Genomic DNA, 18,657 nt, shown 5'->3' with positions numbered 1-18,657 from the left:
TATACACCTAGGCTATATGGTATAGTCTATTGTTCCTAGGCTACAAATCTGTACAGCATGTTACTGTACTAAATATTCTAGACAACTGTAATATTTTGGTAAATATTTGTGTACCTAAACATAAAAAAGGTACAGTAAAAATAAAATCATGGGACCACCACCGTATATGCAGTTTGTCACTGACCACAGTGTTGTTATTTAGTGCATGACTGTATTAAGCTCAGACGTGAACCAAAATGAGTCTGCCTTCAAACCTCCATTCACTCAATCACTATACTATACCACTGCAGTTCTGGGAGGCTGTCCTCCCTCAGGTCACCCAGCTCTTCTGATGTCTGCTGAAGCTAGAATTCTGATCCGCACCTGGACTACAAAACTGACATGCTCAGTTACCATTTCATAGTAGCTAAAGGATCTTCTCCTTTGTGAAGCATCCCTCACCACCACTACTCTGATGGATTAGGGATTTTTATCTGTTTTTCCATAGTACCTATGCTTTTCTTTACTGTATCATATGTCAAATTGATGATTTCTGGATCCATAATAAACAGTGAGTACCTTAGGAACAAATATCATTTCACATTTCTCTCTACTCTCAGCATCTGGCTTATTAGAGTAAACAAATAGTTAACGCTGCTACGTAAATGAATGACCTAACATAATGGGAAAATATAACTTGGAGGATGGTTCAGTTGGCCTGCTGTATAAGATGTTAAGATGCAATAATAGACAGGAAAGCATGAATAAAGTATACAGCACTGTTATCCACCATCATAAGTCTTTGTCTATATCCATCTTGTCTACATGGGTTCTCTAAGGGCAAAATCCTATCTATCTAATCTGCATCTAGCATAGAGCTGTTTCTTAGTGTATGCAATGAAATGATCCACTAAAAATTATTAATTGAATGTGCCTGATACCAAATACTCTTCAGGGAAGATCAAAAGAGAGCTCAACCAAGCTACAAATGATATAATATTTTTATTTATTTTTTTTTTAAGAGGGAGTCTCACTCTGTTCCCAGGCTGGAGTGCAGTGGTGTGATCTCAGCTCACTGCAACCTCCACCTCCCAAGTTCAAGTGATTCTTGTGCCTCAGCCTCCCGAGTAGCTAGGATTACAGGTGCATGCCACCACACCCAGCTAATTTTTGTATTTTTAGTAGAGTCAGGGTTTCACCATGTTGGACAGGCTGGTCTTGAACTGCTGACCTCAAGTGATCTGCCTTCCTTGGCCTCCCAAATCGGTGGGATTACAGGTGTGCGCCAACATGCCCGGCCGATATAATAGTTTTCTATCTTTTAAGAGCAAACAATAAATAATTAAACTCATTTGCTTTCAGCAAAAGCAGTACTGTTTGCTCTTAAAAGAGAGAGAAAAATATTATATCTTTTCAGTTCCACATAATTCAGGCGATTATAAGAAGGTTTGGCAGAGCCTTTTGGTTGTTCCCCAATATCTTTTTTTCAAATTATACTTTAAGTTCTGGGATACACATGCAGAACATGCAGGTTTGTTACATACATATGCATATGCCACGGTGGCTTGCTGCACCCATCAACCTGTCATCTGCGTTAGGTATTTCTCCTAATCCTATCCTTCCCCTAGAGCCTCCTTACCCCCTGACAGGCCCTGCTGTGTGATGTTCCCCTCCCTGTGTTCATGTGTTCTCATATTCAATTCCCACTTATGAGTGAAACATGCAGTGTTTGGTTTTCTGTTCTTGTGTTAGTTTGCTGAAAATGATGGTTTCCAGCTCCATCCATTTCTCTGCTAAGAACATGAACTCATCATTTTTCATGGATGCATAGTATTCCATAGTGTGTATGTGCCACATTTTCTTTATCCAGTCTATCATTGATGGGCATTTGGGTTCCAAGTCTTTGCTATTGTGAATAGTGCTGCAATAAACGTATGTGTGCATGTATCTTTACGGTAGAATGATTTATGATCCTTTGGGTATATACCCAGTAATGGGATTGCCAGATCAAATGGTATTTCTGGTTCTAGATTCTTAAGGAATTGCCACACTGTCTTCCATAATGGTTGAACTAATTTACACTCCCACCAACAGTGTAAAAGTGTTCCTATTTCTTCACATCCTCTCCAGCATCTGCGGTTTACTGATTTTTCAATGATCACCATTCTAACTGGCATGAGATGATATCTCACTATAGTTTTGAGTTTTATTTCTCTAATGACCAGTGATGATGAACTTTCTTTCTTTTTTTTTTTTTTTGTTTTTTTGAGATGGAGTTTTGCTCTTGTTACCCAGGCTGGAGTGCAATGGTACGATCTCGGCTCACCGCAACCTCCGCCTCCTGGGTTCAGGCAATTCTCCTGCCTCAGCCTCCCAAGTAGCTGGGATTACAGCACACGCCACCATGCCCAGCTAATTTTTTGTATTTTTAGTAGAGACGGTGTTTCACCATGTTGACCAGGATGGTCTCGATCTCTTGACCTTGTGATCCACCTGCCTCGGCCTCCCAAAGTGCTGGGATTACAGGCTTGAGCCACCGCGCCTGTCCTGATGATGAACTTTCTTTCACATTTGTTGTCTGCATAAATGTCTTCTGTTCATACCCTTTGCCCACTTTTTGATGGGGTTGTTTTTTTCTTGAAACTTGTTTAAGTTCCTTGTAGATTCTACATATTAGCCCCTTGTCAGATGGATAGATTGCAAAAATTTTCTCTCTTTCTGTAGGTTACCTGTTCACTCTGATGATGGTTCCTTTTGCTGTGCAGAAGCTATTTAGTTTAACTAGATCCCATTTCTCAATTCTGGCTTTTGTTGCCATTGCTTTTGGTGTTTTAGTCATGAAGTCTTTGCCCATGCCTTATGTCCTGAATGGTATTACCCATGTTTTCATGGTTTTATGTCTTATATTTAAGTCTTTAATCCATCTTGAACTGTGGCTGAGCCCAGTGGCTCATGCCTGTAATCCCAGCACTTTGGGAGGCCGTGGTGGGTGGATCACGAAGTCAGGAGTTCAAGACCAGTCTGCCAACATAGCGAAACCCCGTCTCTACTAAAAATGCAAAAAATTAGCCAGGTGTGGAGAATCACATGAACCAGGGAAGCGGAGGTTGCAGTGAGCCAAGATCGCCCCATTGCACTCCAGCCCGGGTGACAATGCAAGACTCCATTAAAAAAAAAAAAAAAAAATCCATCCTGAGTTAATTTTTGTATATGGCATAAGGAAGGGGTCCAGTTTCAGTTTTCTGCATATGGCTAGTCAGTTTTCCCAACGCCATTTGTTAAACAGGGAATCCTTTCCCCATTGCCTGTTTTTGTCAGGTTTGCCAAAAATCAGATGGTTGTAGATGTGTGGCATTATTTCTGACGCCTCTGTTCTGTTGTATAGGTCTATATATCTGTTTTGGTACCAGTAACATGCTGTTTTGGTTATTATAGCCTTGTAGTATAGTTTGAAGTCAGGTAGCATGATGCCTCCAAGCTTTATTCTTTTTGCTTAGGACTGTTTGGCTATATGGGCTTTTTGGTTCCATATGAAACTCAAAGTATTTTCTAATTCTGTGAAGAAAGTCAATGGTAGCTTGATGGGGATAGCATTGAACCTATAAATTACTTTGGGCAGTATGGCCATTTACACAGTATTGATTGTATCCATAAGCCTGGAATGTTTTTCCATTTGTTTGTGTCCTCGCTTATTTCCTTGAGCAGTGGTTTATAGTTCTCCCTGAAGAGGTCCTTCGCATCCCTCGTAAGTTGTATTCCTAGTTATTTTATTCTCTTTGTAGCAAGTATAAATAGGAGTTCACTCATGATTTGGCTCTCTGTTTGTCTAGTACTGGTGTATAGGAATGCTTGTGATTTTTCCACATTGATTTTGTATCCTGAGACTTTGCTGAAGTTTCTTAACAGCTTAAGGAGATTTGGGGCTGAGATGACAGGGTTTTCTAAATATACTATCATGTCATCTACAAACAGAGACAATTTGACTTCCTCTCTTCCTATCTGAATATGCTTTATTTCTTTCTCTTGCCTGATTGCCCTGGCCAGAACTTCCAATACTATGTTGAACAGGAGTGGTGAGAGAGGGCATCCTTGTCTTGTTTCAAAGGGAATGCTTCCAGCTTTTGCCCATTTCAGTATGATACTGGCTGTGGGTCTGTCATAAATAGCTCTTATTATTTTGAGATACAATACCTAGTTTACTGAGTTTTTATCATGAAGGGGTGTCAAATTTTATCAAAGGCCCTTTCTGCATCTATTGAGATAATCATGAAGTTTTTGTCATTGGTTCTGTTTATGTGATGGATTACATTTGTCTTGTGTATGTTGAACCAGCCATGCATCCCAGGGATGAGGACGACTTGATGATGATGGATAAGCTTTTTGATGTACTGCTGGATTTGGTTTGGCAGTGTTTTATTGAGGATTTTTGTATCAATATTCATCAGAGATATTGGCCTGAAGTTTTCTTTTTTGTTGTTGTTGTGTCTCTGCCAGGTTTTGGTATCAGGATGATGCTGGCCTCATAAAATGAGTTATGAAGGAGTCCCTCGTTTTCTGTTGTTTGGAATGATTTTGAGAAGGAATGGTACCAGCTCCTCTTTGTACCTCTTGTAGAATTTGGCTGTGAATCTGTCTGGTTCTGGGCTTTTTTTGGTTGATAGGCTATTAATTATTGCCTCAATTTCAGAACTAGTTATTGGTCTATTCAGGGATTTGATTCTTCCTGGATTAGTCTTGTGAAGGTGTATGTGTCCAGGAATTTATCCATTTCTTCTAGATTTTCTAGTTTATATTTGCATAGAGCTGTTTATAGTATTCTCTGATGGTATTTTCTATTTCTGTGGAATCAGTGGTGATCTCCCCTTTATCATTTCTATTGTGTCTATGTGATTCTTCTCTCTTTTCTTTATTAGTCTGGCTAGTGGTCTATCTATTTTGTTAAATTTTTTTGTGTCTCTATCTCCAACAGTCTGTTCTCATCTTAGCTGACTATTTCTTGTCTTCTGCTAGCTTTCGAATTTGTTTGATCTTACTTCTCTAGTTCTTTTAATTGTGATGTTAGGAGTCGATTTTAGATCTCTCCCACTTTCTCCTGTGGACATTTAGTGCTATAAATTTCCCTCTAAAGACTGCTTTAGCTGTGTCCCAGAGATTCTGGTACACTGTCTTTGTTCTCATTGGTTTCAAAGAACTTATTTATTTCTGCCTTAATTTCATCATTTACCCAGTAGTCATTCAGGAGCAGGCTGTTCAGTTTCCATGTCATTGTACAGTTTTGAGTGAGTTTCTTAATCCTGAGTTCTAATTTGATTGCACTGTGGTCTGACAGACTGTCTGTTATGATTTCCGTTCTTCTGTATGTGCTGAGGAATAGTTTACTTCCAATTACGTGGTCAATTTTAGAGTAAGTGTGAAGTGGTGCTGAGAAAAATGTATATTCTGTTGATTTGAGGTTTAGAGTTCTGTAGATGTCTATTAGGCCTGCTTGGTCCAGAGCTGAGTTCAAATCCTGAATATCCTTGTTAATTTTCTGTCTTATTGATCTGTCTAATATTGACAGTGGGGTGTTAAAAACTCCCACTATTATTGTGTGGGAGTGTAAGTCTCTTTGTAGATCTCTAAGAACTTGCTTTATGAATCTGGTGCTTCAGTACTGGATTCATATATATTTAGGATAGTTAGATTTTCTTGTTGCATTAATCCCTTTACCATTATGTAAATGCCCTTCTTTGCCGTTTTTGATCTTTGTTGGTTTAGAATCTGTTTTATCAGAGACTAGGATTGCAAACCCAGCTCTTTTTGTTTTCTATTTGCTTGGTAAATCTTCCTCCATCCCTTTATTTTGAGCCTATATGTGTCTTTGCAGGTGAGATGGGTCTCCTGAATACAACACACCAATGGGTCCTGATTCTATCAAATTTTCCAGTCTGTGTCTTTTAAATTTGGCACCTGAGGGAATCTCCTGGTCTACATTTAGCCCGTTTACATTTCAGATTAATATTGTTATGTGTAAAGCTGATCCTGTCATTATGATTCTAGCTGGTTATTTTGCCTGTTAGTTGATGCAGTTTCTTTATAGTGTTGATGGTCTTTACAATTTGGTAATGTTTTTCCAACGGCTGGAACTGGTTTTTCCTTTCCATATTTAGTGCTTCCTTCAGGAACTCTTTTAAGGCAGGCCTCTCAGCATTTGCTTGCTGTAAAGGATTTTCTTTCTCTTTTGCTTATGAAGCTTAGTTTGGCTGGATATGAAATTCTGGGTTGAAAATTCTTTAAGAATGTTAAATATGGGCCCCCATTCTCTTCTGGCTTATAGGGTTTCTACAGAGAGATCCACTGCTAGTCTGATGGGCAACACTTTGTGGGTAAGCTGATCTTTCTCTCTGGCTGCCCTTAACATTCTTTCCTTCATTTCAACCTTAGTGAATTTGACAATTATGCATCTTGGGGTTGCTCTTCTTGAGGAGTATCTTTGTGGTCTTCTCTGTATTTCCTGAATTTGAATGTTGGTGTATCTTGCTAGGCTGGGGAAGTTCTCCTGGATAATATCCTGAAGAGTGTTTTTCAACTTGGTTCCATTCTCCATGTCACTTTTGAGTGACTTTTGGTCTTTTCACATACCCTCGTGTTTTTTGGGACTCTTGTTTGTTCCTTCTCATTCTTTTTTCTCTAATCTTGTCTTCACGCTTTATTTCATTAAGTTGATCTTCAATCTCTGATATCCTTTCTTCCACTTGAACAATTTGGCTATTGATACTTGTGTATGCTTCATGAAGTTCTCACACTGTATTTTTTAGCTCCATCAGGCCACTTATGTTCTTCTCTAGACGGGTTATTCTAGTTAGCAATTCCTCTAACCTGTTTTCAAGGCTCTTAGCTTCCTTGCATTGCATTAGAACATGTTCCTTTATCTCAGAGGAGTTTGTTATTACCCACCTTCTGAGTCCTACTTCTGTCAATTAATCAAACTCATTCTCCATCCAGTTTTGTTCCCTTGCTGATGAGCTGAGATCCTATGGAGAAGAGGTATTCTGGTTTTTGGAATTTTCAGCCTTTTTGCACTGTTTTTTCCTCATCTTCATGGATTTATCTACCTTTGGTCTTTGATGCTGGTGACCTTCAGATGGGGTTTTAGTGTGGATGTCCTTTTTGTTGATGTTGATGCTATTCCTTTCTCTTTATTAGTTTTCCTCCTAATAGGCCCCTCTGCTGCAGACTAATAAACAAAAAACTAATAAACTGGTGGAGTTTGCTGGAGGTTCACTTCAGAACCTGTTCGCCTGGGTGTCACTAACAGAGGCTTCAGAACAGCAAAGATTGCCGCCTGTTTCTTCCTCTGGAAGCTTTATTCCAGAGGGGCACCTGCCAGATGTCAGCCAGAGCTCTCCTGTATGAGGTGTCCGTTGACCCCTGCTGGGAGGTATCTCCCAATCAGGAGGCACAGGGGTCAGAGACCCACTTGCGGAAGCAGTCTGTACCTTAGCAGAGCTTGAGCACTGTGCTGCAAGATCCGCTGCTGTCTTCAGAGGTGGCAGGCAGGAATGTTTAAGTCCACTGAAGCTGCACCCACAGCTGCCCTTTCCCCCAGGTGCTCTGTCCCAGGGAGATGGTGCCCTGGTGGCATGAGCACCTGAGGGAATCTCCTTGTCTGTGTGCTGTGAAGCCCATGGAAAAAGCGTAGTAACTGGGCTTGAATGCACCATTCCTCACAGCACAGTCCCTCACAGCACAGTCCCTCATGGCTTTCCTTGGCTAGGGGAGAGAGTTCCCCAATCCCTTGCACTTCTCGGGTGAGGTGACACCTCACCCTGCTTCAGCTTGCCCTCCATGGGCTGCACCAACTGTTTAACCAGTCTCAATGAGATAAGCTGGGTACCTCAGTTGGAAATGCAGAAATCACCCGCCTTCTGCATTGATCTCACTGGGAGCTACAGACTGGAACTATTCCTATTCAGTCATCTTGCTGTGGTTTCCTGCCCCAATATCTTTCTCAAATTCTCCCCGAGTATTAGAGTCATTACATGTAAACCAGGCATTATTCACTGAGAGTGTATGTCCTCGCTCCTTGAAGTGAGACATGGCCAGGTGACTTAAATTCTAGTCAACAGAATGCAAGTAATATTAGAGTGTAGAAGTTTTGGGAAGTGTCTAAAAAACTGCAGGATAGAGATGATACCTTTCTCTTCACGTTTCCTTTTCCCCAAAGGCTGGAATACAGAGGGGATAATAGATTTTGGACTGTTAAACAGAGGGTGCTTGATGTAGAAGATGGAAACACAAGAAAGAATGAGCCTAGGCCGGGTGTTGTGGCTCACGGCTGTAATCCCAGCACTCTGGAAAGCTGAGGTAAAAGGACTACTCGAGCTCAGGAGTTTGAGACCAGCCTCGGCAACATGGTGAAACATCGACTCTACCAAAAAAGTGCCAAAAAAATTAGCCAGGCATGGTGGCATATGCCTGTGGTCCCAGCTACTTGGGAGGCTTAAGTAGGAGAATCACTTGAGCACAGGAGGCTGTAATTGCAGTGAGCTGAGTTTATGGCACTGCACTCTAGCCTGGGTGACAGGGCAAGACCCTGTCTCAGAAAAAAAAAAAGAATGAGGGAGCCTAGATCCCTCATGGTCATCTCATCCCTGTCTGCCTATGAGAAAGAATTAAACTTTGTTCTGGTTTAGCCACTGTTATTTTGCCTTTCATCACTCATCCTAATATTTAAAATTTAAAAACTAAAAACAGGTTCTTTGTAACTATTTCTGTTGTGTACTAATGATCAATCGAGTCAATAATATAAAGAGCTCTTTTAAAAAATAGGCTCAAACCACAATCTAATCCAAATATAAACAGACCATAAAACCATATGTAAATGTAGGCCAACAGAGTAAGAATATCAAGCCTAGCAACCAAAATTAGAATTCATAACAGTCAAGCTGAGTGTAACAGCACTAATTCTGTCAGATGAAGGAATGATTACCTCACCTGATAGTGAATTCCAGCAGCTCCTGGGCTCCCTGAGGGTCCAGGTGCTGAAGACTATACACTCTTTCAAGGCTCTGCTGCAGGAACTGCTGGGAAGGATCCTCTTGAGATATGATGCTGGGAGAAACAGCTGATGACACTAGTTTTCTACCTGGTAACTAAGCAAACACAGTGGGATTATAGAACCATTAAGTTTGGTGACTCAGCTTTTGGTAACACACACACATATAAGCACATCAAAAATGTGAGCCAAACAAAACAAAGGGAAAAAATGCTAGGAGATTCTATAAATAACCTTTCTCCCCTTCCTCAGCTACACGGGGAGTTAAAGAGAAAGAGAGAAAATGCAAACATACCACAGTTATCAGGAGAAAAAGAAAACAGAATGGGATAGTATTTTCTATTGCTAACTGAAATAAATGGCCCAACCATAGGAATGAGACTAAAAATTAATCTGTCATTACATTTATCTTTAAAACACTCTCTAATCTTTCACTTGAGGAAGAGTAATGATTTATTCCCAAATAAGATTAGCATATAACTTTTTTCACGAGAACAATTTAAACTTTTTTAATTTTTGGCCTAGCCCTTCAGATATACTTATTCTTACTGTTAAAAGTGGTTTATCTTGGCTGGGCGTGGTGGCTCACGCCTGTAATCCCAGCACTCTGGGAGGCCGAGGTGGGTGGATCACAAGGTCAAGAGATTGAGACCATCCTGGTCAATATGGTGAAACCCCGTCTCTACTAAAAATACCAAAAAAATTAGCTGGGCATGGTGGCGTGTGCCTGTAATCCCAGCTACTCAGGAGGCTGAGGCAGGAGAATTGCTTGAACCCAGGAGGCGGAGGTTGCGGTGAGCTGAGATTGTGCCATTGCACTCCAGCCTGGGTAACAAGAGCGAAACTCTGTCTCAAAAAAAAAAAAAAGTGGTTTATCTTTTAAGACAAATGGGAAGGAGACAGCAAAGAGTATTTCACTTTTCATTTTGTATCGGTTTTTTTTTTTGAGACGGAGTCTCGCTTTGTCACCCAGGCTGGAGTGCAGTGGTGCAATCTCGGCTCACCGCAACCTCTTCCTCCCTGGTTTAAGCAATTCTCCTGCCTCAACCTCCTGAGTACCTGGGACTGCAGGTGCCCACCACCATGCCTGGGTAACATTTGTATTTTTAATAGAGACCGGATTTCACAATGTTGGATAGGCTGGTCACAAACTCCTGACCTCAGATGATTTGCCCACCTTGGCCTCCCAAAGTGTTGGGATTATAGGTATGAGCCATTGCACCTGGCCTCATTTTGTATCTTCTATAAAGTTTAAATTTTCTAACCATATATATAGAGAGAGATTAGAAAAGTCCCTGGGCTGTAGCATTCACTCAGTGTTTGTGATTGTTATTATGATCCCTTTTTAAAGTTTATTCTATATATCTCTAGGTTTTAAAAATAGTAAAGGTTTTGTTTTTAAAAAGCTAAATACTTGTTGAGAATCATGGCTTTATGTAATTGTTAAAATATAACAATTTAAATTCTTTTTTTCTTTTGTTTTTTGAGACGGAGTTTCGCTCTTGTTACCCAGGCAGTGCAATGTCGCAATCTTGGCTCACCGCAACCTCTGCCTCCTGGGTTCAAGCAATTCTCCTGCCTCAGTCTCCCGAGTAGCTGGGACTACAGGTGCGCACCACCATGCCCAGCTAATTTTTGTATTTTTAGTAGAGATGGGGTTTCACCTTGTTGACAGGATGGTCTCGATCTCTTGACCTCGTGATCTACCCGCCTCAGCCTCCCAAAGTGCTGGGATTATAGGCGTGAGCCACCAAGCCCGGCTAACAATTTAAATTCTTGATCTAAAATATAACATTCCAGATTCCTTTCTCCTTGCCTAATATCAGTAACCCAGGGAGTAAAAAAATGGATCATCTTAAAAGGTAAAGGACACAAAAGCAAAAGTATAAAACAATGGCAGAGAGCCCAAGAGAGAAAGAGAATTAACAAATGAGTTTTCAGAGAATATATGAATTGCTTTCTACTATTTAATAACCAGAAAGCATGAAAAATAAAAAGCCAAAAACAAGCTGCATAATGTGGTATGCACCTGTATACCCAGCTATTTGGGAGGCTGAGGCAGGAGTATGGCTTAAGTCCATGATTTGAGATTTGAGACCAGCCTGGGCAAAATAGTGAGACTCCCATCTCAAGGGAAAACAAGAATAAAAACAACCCCTATCCCATGCAAAACAAAAACAAAGACAACAGATGTTTTCAACATACCCTCAAGGCAGGAACAAGATGAGAAAGACTGTCTCGGAGATAGGCATAGTGCCTGAAGGTATGATCTGAGAACAATGCTGGCATTGTTGGACAGGTTTTAGCAGCATTGAAAATAAGTACCAAAACTGCAATATCTGATAGATCAGTGGGTTAAGTAAACTTGGAAGTATAAAAGGTTGGCCAGAATCTGGTATTCTCACTTTCCACCTCTAAAATCTCCATCAAGAGACTATGATTTCCTAATAATCAAAGAAATGCAAACATAAACAATGAAATACATTTCCCTATCCAATACACATCTCAATTACCAAAGGTTTTTAAAAATGTCAGAATGCTGCCAAGAATACAAAAAAATAGAAACGGTTTTGTCTATGAAGTAGGCAACTATATTGCCTATCAAAGTACATACTGGCTGAGTGCGGTGCCTCATACCTGTAATCCCAGCACTTTGGGAGGCTGAGGTGAGTGGATCACCTGAGGTCAGGAGTTCAAGACCAGCCTGGTCAACAAGGTGAAACCCCATCTCTAATAAAAATACAAAAATTAGCCAGGCATGATGACAGGTGCCTATAATCCCACCTACACGGGAGGCTGAGACAGAATCATTTGAACCTAAGACGCAGAGTTTACAGTGAGCTGGGATGGTGCCACTTCACTCCAGCCCAAGCAACAGAGCCAGACTCCATTTAAAAAAAAAAATATATATATATATATATATATAAGCACAATCGGAAAATTTAGTACCAGACAGTAAGTCTTACACATGTTGAGTAATTCCACATTGCAAAATCTAATTAAACAGCCTAATATCACAGAATCATTATCAGATACAGTAGTCCCCCTTATCCTTGGGGGGAAATGGTCCAAGACCCCAAATGGATGCCTGAAACTGCAGACAGTACTGAATTCGACAGTCATCAACTGGAACATGATGGCAGGTTTCTATTCCAGTCTTCCACCTACATATTTAATGCTTTTTCCATCTTAACTAAGAACTTATCAAGCATTGTGGTCATAACTTTTGCAGTTTGAGGTGCAACAGTAAAACAAGCAAAAAAATTTATTTTCCTTCTTGACAATTTCATGGATAGAAAATTTGTCTTATCATATGTACATCTTAACAATCTCAATGTACAATTTTCTTATTAACTCAAGAACTTTCATTTTTTTCACTTCAAGGAAGACCTCTAGGGCTTTTTCATTGGCATATCTGAATTACCAGCATCACTACTATTGCACTCTGGGGCCATTACAAAATCAAATCTGATAGCCGAGATAGCCACGGAGTGACTAATGGACAGTTAGCATATGCAGTATGAGTTCACTGGACAAGGAGATGATTCACATCCTGAGTGGGATGGAAAACGATGCTATTCAATTTCATTACAGTTCTCAGAACGGCATGCAATTTGGAGCTATTAATTGCTTATTTCGGGAATTTTCCATTTAATATTTTCAGGCTACAGTTGACTGCAAGTAACTAAAACTGCAGAAAGTGAACAGCAGGTAAGGGGGGACTACTGCAATCAGAAATAACCTAAATGTCCAAAAACAGGAGAATGATTGTTATATATATACATATATATATATATACATGTATATATATATATATATGTATATATATAACATATACATATATACATGTATATATATAACATATACATATATAGTTATATATACATAATTTTTAATGATTACAAATTATGCCATTATGTAGGTAAAACACAGCTGTACAATCATTAAAAATTGTATTTATAAGCTGGGTGTGGAGGCTGATGTCTGTAATCCCAGCATCTTTGAGAAGCTGGGGCAGGAGGATGATTTGAATTCGGGTAATAAAGTGGGAACTCATCTCTACAAAAAAATTAGCTGGGTCTGGCGGCTCATGCCTGTAGTCCCAACTACTTGAGGGCTGAGGAGGGAGGATAACTTGAGCTCAGAAGGTAAAGACTACAGTAAGCAATGATGATTGTGCCATTGCACTCCAGCATGAATGACAGAGACTTTGTCACCAAAAAGAAAAATATATATATATAAAATTTATAATTTTGTACCATAAATATTTTTTTCTTTTTCTTTAATAGATTTTGGTAGCATGAATACCATTTTTCATAGTAAGTGAAAAGAACAGGTTCTAAAATATATAGAAGATATGATAGCAACTATTATCCAATAGTTGTCAATGAAATGAATTATATTAAAAAATAAAAGCAACAAAATTCCAACTCAAGTTTTTTTTTTTTAAGGAGAAGAAAATAATCCAAAATATTAACACTAGATTACTCTGGCTAATAAGACTTAAGATGTTAAATAATGAAATTTCTTCTATGTTTTTGGATTTTCTTTCTATATATAATAATTTTATACTGAAGGGAAAATCAGAAATTAAAAGATAAACACATCTTCCAACAATCTTCCATGCTTCCCTATGGCAGAGCCTTCTATCTGTCTACCCAGCAACCATCCTTCCCTTTTTCTTTAGTAACAGAATACAAATTTTATTCTGGAGATCCTCTGATTTCCTGCCTAGAACCTGGACATGATGATTGGAGACTAGCAACAATCTTGGACAACTAACAATAGCAGAACAGAAAAACAGAAGGAGCTTGTATCACCAAGAATAATATGGAGCTGTCACACCAGCTTGCTTACTTTTAGACTTCTCTTACATTGGAGAAAAGCTAAAATCTTAATTTTCCTAAGGTAAATGTGGGAGCAAGCTCTGACAGCCAAACGTAAGTAGCAAATAAAACAATCTTCCAACTATCCCGAAAAATATCTTAACAAAATAGGCTTAATTAAAACAAAATGTTTTAATTTTTGTTTTCAATGTAAAGGGCCTTCAAATTTCAGAGCATTTCAGTATGTCTTCTGAGTTAGTAGTAAGACCTACCGTACAAGCTCATCCCTGATGGGCTGAATTTCAAATAGCTAGATTATACCTTTAGAGGTAAGATCAGAATGTGTCTTTCTTAAATGCAAATGTGAAGTCAGGCATTGCTTAGTATATCAATTACACAGATCTTTAAATTCAAAAATTCCCCAAAAGCCCTATGAAAGTAAACAAACAGAATTAAGGGAGGTTAAGGGAGAAGAAGGATGGTTAAAGGGAGAGACTTGTTAAAGCTTGCAAAATTACAGTGAGATGGAAGGCGTAAGTTCTAGGCTCTATAGCACTGTAGGATGACTAGAGTTAATAATAACAAATAGTTTCAAAGAACTAGACAGAGTATACTGAATGTTTCCAATACAAAGAAATGATAAATGTTTGAGAGGATGGATATGCTAACTACCCTGATCTGATCAATATACCTATGTATCAAAATATCAATATGTACCCCATAAATATGTGTAATTATTATGTGTCAATTAAAAAAATAAAATAATTCGAATTTTAAAAAGAGCATTAAGGGAGACTATAATGGTCACCCAACTACAATAGCCAGTTACATGGCTGATCTCTGTGTTTCAGTAACTACTCTTAAACTTCACCAAGGATCTGGCCACAGAGCAAAAAGAACCCTAGGAGAGTGTGGATGCACTAATGTAAATGTATCCCCATTACTGGAAAACAATCCAATCGCATGGCATGCTGTATACGCTATCATAAACCCACTGAACTTGTTTCAGAGGCAGAGTAGTCATGGAGCCTAGCTCAGCCATCACCTCTCTCAGGCTAAAGATCGAACTAAATATTGTATAAGACATTAAGAAGAGTGCACAGGCTTTAAAACCAGAGATTTTTTTCTGGCTTGGAATCACAAATCTGATACTTATAGAGTTACTTAACACTCTGAGCCTCAGTTTCCTAATCTGCAAACTGAGAATAATACCTCCTTCCAGAGTTGTTTGGAAGATGAGAGATAAATTGTATAATGCACTTATAGTTGGCCCTCCATCTCTGGGTTTTGCAACCATGAATTCAACACATCGCAGATGGAAAATATTTTTTTTTAAGTGCTTGCAACTGTACAGAAAATGTACAGGCTTTTTTGGTCATTATTCCCTGAACAATGCAACATAACAACTATTTACACAGCATTTATAATGTGTTAGGTATCATAAGTAATCTAGAGATAAAGTATATGGGAGGACGTGAGAAAGTTATATTCCATACACCATTTTATATGAGGCATTTAAACATTGTGCATTTTGGTATCTAAGAGCGGTCCTAGAATGAATTCCCAATGGATATAAAGAGATGACTAGGCTGGGCGTGGTGGCTCAAGCCTGTAATCCCAGCACTTTGGGAGGCCAAGGCGGGTGGATCACAAGGTCAAGAGATCGAGACCATCCTGGTCAACATGATGAAACCCTGTCTCTACTAAAAATACAAAAAATTAGCTGGGCATAGTGGCGTGTGCCTGTAATCCCAGCTACTCAGGAGGCTGAGGCAGGAGAATTGCCTGAACCCAGGAGGCGGAGGTTGCGGTGAGCCAAGATTGCGCCATTGCACTCCAGCCTGGGTAACAAGAGCGAAACTCCATCTCAAAAAATAAATAAATAAATAAAGAGATGACTATAAGCAGTATGTGGAATAGTAGGTGCTAAATAAATGTCAAAAAGAAAACTCAGACCAAGGCTGGGCACGGTGGCTCATGCCTGTAATCCCAGGACTTTGGGAGGTCAAGGCAGGCGGATCACCTGAGGTTAGGAGTTTGATACCAGCCTGGCCAAAATGGTGATACCCTGTCTCTACTAAAAATATAAAAATTACCCAGGCGAGTAGCAGGTGCCTGTAATCCCAGCTACTCAGGAGGCTGAGGAAGGAGAAATGCTTGAACCCGGGAGGCAGAGGTAGCAGTGAGCCAAGATTGGGCCATTGTACTCTAGCCTGGGCAACAGAGTGAGACTGTCTCTAAACAAAAAAAAAGAAAATTCACACCACCCCAGCTACACTGCAGAAGGAGATGCCAAAGCTGTCTGCCAACACATCAGGGCCCATCTTAAGCACAAAAGAGGATACAAGCTGGATCATCCATGTCTGGTTCAGCTGTGTCAAAAAATGGGTGGGTACTCAGAAGCTCTGGCACCAAGGGGAGTACCAGGGTTGGATGCCGACTTCCCAGAAACTTCAAGCACCTGAAACAAACAAATAAGAATGCACATCAACAAATTCCTAAGTCCTATGAAAGTACTAGGAACTGGAATCAGAAAACCTGAACTGGAAATGTAAATTCTTGATCATATACTTTAGCTAACTCTATGACTTCAGATATGTCATCCAATTATTCTGGAACTCAGTTAATTCATCTTAAAAATTTGGTTATTGGGCCAGGCACAGTAGCTCACACCTGTAATTCCAGCACTTTGGGAGGCCAAGGTGGGCGGATCACAAGGTTAAGAGATTGAGACCATCGTGGGCGGATCACAAGGTTAAGAGATTGAGACCATCCTGGCCAATATGGTGAAACCCTGTCTCTACTAAAAAATACAAAAATAAGCTGGGTGTGGTGGCACATGCCTGTAGTCCCAGCTACTCGGGGAGGCTGAGGCAGGAGAATTTCTTGAACCTGGGAGTCAGAGGTTGCAGTGAGGCAAGACTGCACCACTGCACTCCAGCCTGGTACCTGCTGACAGAGCGAGACTCTGTCTCAAAAAAAAAAGGTTATTATAAAGATAAAAGAACGACAGGCCAGGCGCAGTGACTCATGCCTGTAATACCAGCACTTTGGGAGGCCGAAGCGGGTGGATCACAAGGTCAGGAGATCAAGACCATCCTGGCTAACATGGTGAAACCCCATCTCTACTAAAAATACAAAAAATAGCTCAGCATGGTGATGCACACCTATAATCCCAGCTACCTGGGAGGCTGAGGCAGCAGAATTGCTTGAACCAGGAGTCAGAAATTGCAGTAAGCCAAAATGGTGTCACCGCACTCCAGCCTGGCAACAGAGTGAGACTCTGTCTCAAATAAAAAAAAAAAAAAAAAGAAAAGAAAAGAAAAAAAAAAAGGAACTGGTTATTTAACCAACAGCCATTTCCCCCATCTTTCTTCCTGAGAGCCCTGATTTTACTCAGATATCAGGCAGGCAGCAAAGTGCTAAGAAAAGGCAAATCCAGCACATCATCTGAACCACTGTTGGTCTAAATCCATCAATGCAATTCCATTCCCATTTTCCAGTGACTGGTTTGCTGGTAGACAAGTAAGCCACGTCTAGTAAATGGAGCATGAGAGTATATTGGCTGGGGAGCTTCTCAGGGATGGTTTTGCAAATCAAAAGAGCAATGCATGAAAGGGAATGACCCTTCCTTTCTGTCTTGAGATACTATCTTATGAGGCAGCCATCTTATAACTATGAGAAGCCAACGGAACTGCAGAGAAACCAAAAAGAGCCCTGGTAACCTGCTGAATGAGCAATCCTGAAACCAACCTTCTGATTTATTTTTATGAAAAAACTTAGACCAATTGGCTAAGATATTTTTAATCAGATTGTCTTTTTTACTTGTGGGCAAAAGCATTCTAATTGATATCCTGGGTGAAGTTCTGAAACCAGTCATCTGTCTGAAACTGAGTAGCCTTAGGCAAGTAAATTTTTTCATCTACAAACTGGGATTAAAAGTCATTACTTTAGGCAGGACAAGGTAGTTGTCCTGCTCACGCCTGTAATCCTAGCACTTTGGGAGACCAAGGCGGGCACATCACAGGATCAACAAACCATCCTGGCCAATATAGCGAAACCACGTCTCTACTAAAAATGCAAAAATTAGCTGGGTATGCTGGTGTGCGCCTATAATCCCAACTACTCAGAAGGCTGAGGCAGGAGAATCTCTTGAACCCAAGAGGAGAAGGTTGAAGTGAGCCAAGATGGTGCTACTGCACTCCAGCCTGGAGACAGAACCAGACTCTGTCTTAAAAAAAAAAAAAAGTCATTACTTCACAGTGTTGCTATAAGCATTAAATGAAATAACCAACATAAAGTACTTAGCAAAGTGTCTGTCATATAGTAAGAACTCAATGTTAGCTATTATAACTATATAAAGGTCCTTTATAAACTATAAGGAACTAATACAACCAAGGTAATTATATATTTTTATTATTTTTTATGGTTTTTTTTTTTAGATGGAATTTTGCTTTGTTGCCCAACCTGGAATGCAATGGTATCATCTCAGCTCACTGCAACCTCCCCCTCCCAGGTTCAAGTGATTCTCCTGCCTAGGCCTCCTGAGTGGCTGGGATCACAGGCGTGGGCCACCACATCCAGCAGATTTTTGCATTTTTAGTAGAGATGACATTTCACCATGTTGGCCAGGCTGGTCTTGAACTCCTGACCTCAGGCGATCCACGTGCCCCAGCTTCCCAAAGTGCTAGGATTACAGGCATGAGCCACCCCACCCGACCTTATTATTTTTTATTTGTTAGGTTCTGGTTTAGAAGGTGCACTTTGGGAAGCCAACACGGTGGATCACTTGAGGTCACTAGTTCGAGACCAGCC

The 18,657-nt window shown here is 40.1% G+C and overlaps 1 protein-coding gene across 4 annotated transcripts in view; it reads right to left on the bottom strand.

Moving 5' to 3' along the window:
• The window catches only part of INTS4 (integrator complex subunit 4), a 117,798-nt gene that overhangs the window by 33,899 nt on the left and 65,242 nt on the right, over positions 1–18,657 (bottom strand). For all 4 annotated transcript variants that reach the window (XM_009007371.5, XM_002754781.6, XM_054241868.2 and 1 more), the window contains 3 exons: positions 16,188–16,303; positions 11,222–11,355; positions 8,956–9,113 (listed from right to left, as the gene is read on the bottom strand). In XM_009007371.5, coding sequence (XP_009005619.1) covers positions 8,956–9,113; positions 11,222–11,355; positions 16,188–16,303 — 408 coding nt within the window. The remainder of the gene's footprint in view (positions 1–8,955; positions 9,114–11,221; positions 11,356–16,187; positions 16,304–18,657) is intronic.

The sequence above is a fragment of the Callithrix jacchus genome, chromosome 10, assembly GCF_049354715.1.
Source record: "Callithrix jacchus isolate 240 chromosome 10, calJac240_pri, whole genome shotgun sequence".
Classification (NCBI taxonomy): domain Eukaryota; kingdom Metazoa; phylum Chordata; class Mammalia; order Primates; family Cebidae; genus Callithrix; species Callithrix jacchus.
The sequence above is the reverse complement of the archived record's forward strand: the minus strand, read 5'-3'. Positions and strand labels throughout refer to the sequence as shown.